Source organism: Myotis nattereri (assembly GCF_964212035.1).
Source record: "Myotis nattereri genome assembly, chromosome: 5".
NCBI classification, from domain to species: Eukaryota; Metazoa; Chordata; class Mammalia; order Chiroptera; family Vespertilionidae; genus Myotis; species Myotis nattereri.
In genome coordinates, this window is record NC_138080.1 from 27,113,917 (window position 1) to 27,121,357 (window position 7,441).

The following is a 7,441-nucleotide window of genomic DNA, read 5'->3' on the forward strand; positions in this document are numbered from 1 at the left end:
TCATTTCTTCACATTTTCATTGTTGGAAGCAAGTCTCTATGTCCAGGTCAACCTCCATGGGAGGAAATAGATAAGCACATGGAAATCAGGATTTGGGGGTCATTGGGAGCCTCTCAGATGCTGCCCACCACATAGGCCTCATCTCTATAAGGGCTTTGTGCTCAGGCTCTTCCAGACTCAGACCATGTTCATCTGCTTTCCAGCATGGCCCCAAATTCATCACACTACAAAAACTCAACAAAAATTCATTGGAGACAACCTGACAAAGGGGTAGAACTTCCTCTCCACTAGAAACCTCAGCAGACCTCATCTACTCCTTCTGTCACAAAATCCCTAGCGTACCCTTGGTTTCTGTTTCACCAGGAGAGCTTCTCCATCAGCATAAGGCCCACGTACAGCCGTCCATAGCCACATTAACCACGTCGCCATCCCACAGCCACAGTAACCACAGCCCCATTCTATAGCCACACTAACCATGTCCCAGCAGTGCTTATGCTACTACTAGAAATGAGTACACTCACTCCAGATCTATTCTCTATGTATTTCTTTGTGTTCTCATCTCTTGAAAACTATAATAAAATGTGGTTCTGGTTTCTCTCTGCATTTTTTTTTCCTAGTGGGTAGAGTGGGATCTATGTGGATAGAAGTGTGTTGTAGCCTTCTAAATTCCATCCTGCAGGCTTCCTGATTCAGAGATCTCTCTGTGAGGAATGTGGAGACTGGTTTGTTGTTAAGTGATATAAAGAAAACTGTAGATACTATTTTGTAGAATTCAAAAGAGATCCAAAGACTGGGTTATTATGACAGAAGACAGGGAAGCATGGTAATAAAGTGAAGTCTTAACCAGACCATTCCTAGGGAGAGAAGAGAACTCCCCTTTGTAGACAACATGGTCCTTTGCAACTCTAATGTAAAAGAAGATAATGTAATGTGATGACTTGTTGAATCCATGATCCTGAGGCACCACTAGAGAAGACGGCAACTATAACTATGTTATCACCACTGATTTTCCAGTTGTAAACCCATAGCCAAGACACTTCATTTAGAAACACTTTTCTTCCTAAGCACATTTTGCAATCTTCCAGTTGCAGACAACTCACAAAATACTTTTATACCCCATACCACAATACCAGTCAGGGTTCAGTCAATAAAATAAAAACCAATCAGGCATTCTGATGAAGAAAATTTAATATAGGGAATTGCTTCAGTAGTTATGAGAAGACTGGAAGGCAAAGAAAACAAAACCAATAACATAACAATCACAGGTGAAGTACAAAGATATCACACCAAGGTGTTATCCCACACCAAGGGATGTTAAAGGAAAGTTGAGTTTTTAGAACATACTCACTTTTGCAACCACTATTGAAAGTATAGAAGATGAACACGATGGAAAATAGTGCAGCAATTTCAAGAGCCTCATTTCAGCATCAGAAAGCATAAAACTGTGAGTTTGGAGCAGAGAGAAAATAGCTTCATAATAAGCTCATATGCCCAGCTGTATGGAATAGAGAGAGGGTATTGGAAGGAACATTATCAGTAATAATTGGAAAAACACATTGCCTATTGCTACTGTGGGCTTTTTGGATCTTTCACACCACCACCCCTTTGAGCTCTGATCTCTTTAGGATCTTCAGCATTTATCCATGAGCAGTTAGAACCTAAGCCATAAAGGCCATTTTTGAAAGAAAGATCAGATTCAGATTAGTAGTTCTCAAAGTGGGCTGAACACTACCACCACCAGGATGTTTTTAAAAATCCTCATGCTCTGGCCATGTCCCAGTTCAGTTATAGGGGAGAGCAAAATTGTGAGTATGAGAAACAGAGTTTATTCTTGTATTATTATTTATTAATTATTGTATTATTTATTTTTATTACAACTAGAAACCTACTTTTGCCCACCCTTGTATATCAGAACTAGAGGCCCAGTGCACAGATTTGTGCACCAGTGGAGCCCCTCAGCCTAGCCTGCGCTCTCTCGCAATCCGGGACCCCTTGGGGGATGTCAGAGAGCCAGTTTTGGCCCAATCCCTGCAGGCCAGGATGAGGGACCCCACTGGTGCACAAATCCATGCACCAGGCCTCTAGTATGCACGTAAGATCTTTGGTTAATCTCTTTCCATCCTCCCCCCTCCCCCTTCCCTCTGAGATTCATCAGTCTGTTCCATGTTTCCATGCCTGTACATTGAGCATTTGCACTCTGGTGGTCATTTCGTGTCACAGCTACCAGTTGAAAGATCAGATGGTTGCTTAGGCTTTTATATATATTGAAAAATGGTGATGAGACCCAGTTAGTAGTTTTAAGCTTCTCAGATGATTTCAATAAAATCTAAGGTTGAAAACCAAAGGCAGGCATCTCACCCACACCTTCATAAACAGGATTGATAGATGATAAATTTGTATGGAATATACACAGAGCTTTAGAAAAGATGTAAATTTTACATATATTGACGAGTTGTTCATCATTCTGGCATGCCTGAGTCACCAATGTTAAACTACAGAAGTCTCCATTTATATAATAAGATGCAGTCAGGCAGTGATAATGATATACAAAGGATTCCAGAATGCTTCCAAGTCCCATTAAAGACATACCAAAACAAGCAATATTCAGATGTTAAGCAAGGAGAGGAATAAAAGCCATAAGAGGCACAAAAGTGAGGTGATAAATGTATCTCCCCACTTTGATGCTTGTCACAGCATCAAACTTTTTCCATTTTTTTAATCTTTGCACCCCAGAGGATCTGAATTGTTTGGAGAGTGAAAAGACAGTAGAACAATTTACTTAATGAGGAGCTCTGAGAATTCAACCCTTGAGACGCTGGAAAATTTAAATGTGTTCCTTAGTTCCTTTCTTTAATTCTCTGATCCCAGCCAAATAAAAACTCAACTGAGCTTCAGCGACACCCTTCAGAGAGGGTCATCGTATTCCAGTGGAGTGAAAAGGAAATGAGACAAAGTGGGTACTGGGATTTACCTGTGGAATAATTAGACTGTGATTATCCTGTATTATATAGTTTACGAAAATGAAGTCCCTGTACTTTGAAGGTATTTTAGTTTCCACTGAAACCAGTCTTTTCCAGTATTTGTTCTGTTTCCTTCTCTCTTCTTTTTGGTATCTAGAGATCTCAACAATAAGAATTGTATTTCGGAGAATCTCCACCTCTTTTCTACGCTTTCCTATAATTGTAGGCTCTTCTTGATTTCCATGTTTAACAATTTGTTCATTGGAGATCTATTATGCATGAGGTATTGCCTATGTTTTCCTAATGTGGTTGGGTTTTTTATTCCCTACCTTTTGCAGCAGACTGGACTCACTGATAACACTTAATAGTTTTATATTGATGTTATTGTTCTCTCACCTTAGTTTCCACAATATTATCTGTGAATAATATAATTATTTCTGATGCTTAGTACTCAGGAGAATTTTCTTTCCTCATTTTACCAATCTCTATAAATGTTCAGCAGAATATCAAGTGATTGAAGTTGATGTTGACTGCATTGGTCTGTTCATGAATTGAACAAAAATATTTTAGTGCATTAATGTAGAATATCCTGTTGCCTGCAGTTTTAAAATAACTGTTATTTATTGAATTAAGGAATTGCCATTCGTGTCCTCATTTAACCAGAGGAAACCAATTATATGATGAATGGGAAGATTTCTATTTTGTGTTATAGTTACTCTTTTGGTCTCAATCTTTATTATACATCTAACATTTGTATGTTGAGCACTTACTATTTGTCAGGTACCCGATAGGTCCTTGGAATGACAGTGGTGAGCAAATGACAGTGGTGATAAGGTAATCTATTCTTAATTTTTTTATGAACCTCCATGCTGTTTTCCACAGAGGCTACAACAATTTTTGTTCCCACAAAGGTTCCCTTTTTTCCACATCATCTCAAAAACTTATTTCTTGACTGATTGATAATAGCCATTCCAACAGGTATGAGGTGATATCTCCTTGTGGATTTTCTTTACATTTCCTCTAGAGCTAGTGAAGTTAAGCATTTTTTCATATATCTGTTGGCTATCTGTATGTCTTCTTGGGAAAAGTGTCTGTTCAGGTTCTCTACCTATTTTTTAATTGAACTGTTTGTTTTTTTGTTTTTGATTTGCATGAGTTCTTTATATATTTTGGATATTAGCACTTCATTGGAAGCTTTAGGATGATTTCATGTATAGACACTGAATATTTCTTAATAAAATATATGAATTTTTTCATTTCATGCCACTAAATTTAATACAACTATCTCCACTCATGTACACATGCCCTCACACATGCTTTCTATTTTATTATGATGGTAGTGTGCTTCTGTTCCCCCCTAATATCTATGTAGTCAATGTGCATCTTCCTTTTCTTGGAAGAATCCACTTGGCAGGAAATCTCTGAAATAGGAAGCCATCAGGATCTTCATTAATTAGAAGTGCTGTGTGACGATAAAAAATATATATAGACCTGCTGTGTTTATAATGATGACTGCCCAAGTTTAAGAGAAATACTGAAAATGATCACCATGCAAGACAGCTGTATTGTGATGTTAAGAAGAGAAATTCACATTTATCACATGTCTAGTGTATATCACAGGAACTACACTAGAAAAATGTTATGCATCATGTCATTTAATCACACATCTGTCCTACAATGTAAGGAATATTTAATGCTCTCATTGTGGAGGTGAAGTATCTGTAGCTGAGGGAGATTAAATAACTTTGTCAAGGTCACAGAGATGTAACATGGTAGACCAAGTTCTGTTCCAGGAGGTCTGACTCACATCCTCTTTTCCAAATCATAGCTCTATACTGTACTTGGAAGAGTTATATATCAAAAATAATTGTGATGAAAGAATAGATTAATAATGATAATAATAGCTATAAATTAGAAAGATCTTACTGTGATTAAAGGCATTTTTATACCTCATTTTATATGATGGTCATAGCAGTAATCACATTTTAGAAAGAAACACAATAAGTCACAAAGAGAGTTAACTGTGACATCAATATAAAACATCAGGTCACAAAATTAAGGTTGTTTGAGTTGAAAACACATGTTTTCTTCACTATTATGAAATGAAAATAGTGTGGAGATTAAGAAACACCTTAAATGTTTTTAGTTATTTTGGAAGGCTTGTATGAAAGAAGAAATTTCTTCATGTTCATAGATTTTTTTAAAAATATATTTTATTGATTTTTTCACAGAGAGGAAGGGAGAGAGACAGAGAGCTAGAAACATCGATGAGAGAGAAACATCGATCAGCTGCCTCCCGCACACTGCCCAGTGGGGATATGCCCGCAACCAAGGCACATGCCCCTGACCGGAATCATCCCAGGACCCTTCAGTCCGCATGCCGACACTCTATCCACTGAGCCAAACCGGTTACGGCCATGTTCATAGATTTTAATAAGTGAATTAGATTCAGTGAGTTGAAGATAAAAAGAGAAAGATTTCTGCTAAATTAAAGAAAGTCTGAATAATTACACAATTTAAAATAAAATTGGCTAACCACTTAAATGGGTGAATGACCAGAATTAGAATGACTATTAGATCATGATGGATGCCCACACAAAGATGGAAACTTAAGGTGCTGACTAGCTGAGATGCCTTTTGGCTGTTTACTGAATGTTGCTTTTGCCTCCTTCATAAGAAAAACCAGCTGCATGGAAGCAGAAAACCACACAGAAATGTCACAATTCCTGCTCCTGGGTTTCTCAGATGACCCTAAACTGCAGCCCCTCCTCTGTGGAGTGTTCCTGTGCATGTACCTGTTCACTGTGCTCGGAAACCTGCTCATCATTGTGGCCATCAGCTCTGACGCCCACCTCCACACGCCCATGTATTTCTTTCTCGCCAACCTGTCCTTTGTTGACATCTGTTTCACCTCCACCACGGTCCCAAAGATGCTGGTGAATGTCCAGGCACAGAGCAAAAACATCTCCTACATTGGGTGCCTCATTCAGGTGTATTTTTTTACAATATTTGTTGGAATGGATAACTTCCTTCTGACTGTGATGGCCTATGACCGGTATGTGGCCATCTGCCACCCCCTGTACTACACAGTCGTCATGAACCCACGCTTCTGTGTCATTCTGGTTCTGATATCTTGGTTCATCATGTTCTGGGTCTCCTTGCTTCATATTCTACTGATGAGGTGGCTGACCTTCTGTGTAGGCACTGAAATCCCACATTTCTTCTGTGAACTGGCTCAGATCCTCAAGGTGGCCTGCTCTGATACCCTCATCAATAACATCTTCTTGTATGTGGCTACGGCGCTACTGGGCGTGTTTCCTTTCACGGGAATTCTGTTTTCTTACTCTAGAATTGTCTCCTCCTTAATGAGAATGTCTTCTGCAGGAGGGAAATATAAAGCATTTTCCACCTGTGGCTCTCACCTGGCCGTGGTCTCCTTGTTCTATGGCACAGGCCTGGGGGTCTACCTCAGTTCTGCTCTGACCCATTCTTCCCTACAAAACTCAGTTGCCTCAGTCATGTACACTCTGGTCACCCCCATGCTGAACCCCTTCATCTACAGCCTGAGGAACAAGGATGTGAAGGGAGCCCTGAGAAGACTCCTCAACCTACCAGCATCTTGTCTGTGATAGAGCTCTGGCCTCAGAAGAACTAAGTGTACATTGTGTGCCCAAAGGTAAATGTTGCAAATTTAAATATCTGGTTCTTTTTCACTTGTAAAAGACATGCTTGTTTTATTCTAGTTCCAAAACATGTGCGATTTTGCTTCTGTTTGTATTTGTATTAGTTTCATCTTAGCTACTACCTGAAAAATTCCTGTTTTACTTTTCTTCCCTCTATGTTGTCCACAATGTTTCATGTTTCATCAACATTCTTTCAGCTATTCTTAAGATTTCTAATTTTATGCTACAGCAGGTTTAGCTCGGTGGATAGAGCATCAGTCTACGGACTGAAGGATTCCAGTATTGGTTCCCATGAAAGGCATATGCCCAGTCTGTGGGCTTGATCCAAGGCAGTCGTGGGCAAACTACGGCCTGCGGGCCGGATCCGGCCAGTTTGAAATGAATAAAACTAAAAAAAAAAAAAAAGACCGTACCCTTTTATGTAATGCTGTTTACTTTGAATTTATATTCACACAAACACTCCATCCATGCTTTTGTTCCAGCCCTCCGGTTCAGTTTAAGAACCCATTGTGGCCCTCGAGTCAAAAAGTTTGCCCACCCCTGATCCAAGGAGAGGGCATGCAGGAGGCAGCCAATCAATGATTCTCTCTCACCATTGATGTTTCCATCCCTCTCTCCCTCGCCCTTCCACTCTCTGAAATCAATAAAACGTATATTTTTAAAAAAGAATTCTAAGTTTAAATGTAAAGCACTTATCTTATCAAGTGCTGACTTAGTTTCCCAAAAAGTTGTCCTCATATGTTGCTGATCTTCACGTTAATTGGGTTGCATGCTTATTTTTCCAGATCACATTATATG

General features: G+C 39.2%; 1 protein-coding gene across 1 annotated transcript; it reads left to right on the forward strand.

Moving 5' to 3' along the window:
- Positions 1-5,623: 5,623 nt before the first annotated feature.
- Positions 5,624-6,589, forward strand: LOC308519566 (olfactory receptor 7D4-like; the record flags this gene model as incomplete). The annotated part of the gene is made up of 1 exon (XM_081091591.1): positions 5,624-6,589. The coding sequence occupies exon 1, from the start codon at positions 5,651-5,653 to the stop codon at positions 6,587-6,589; it is 939 nt and encodes a 312-aa protein (XP_080947717.1). The 5' UTR covers positions 5,624-5,650.
- Between the last annotated feature and the right edge of the window lie 852 nt (positions 6,590-7,441).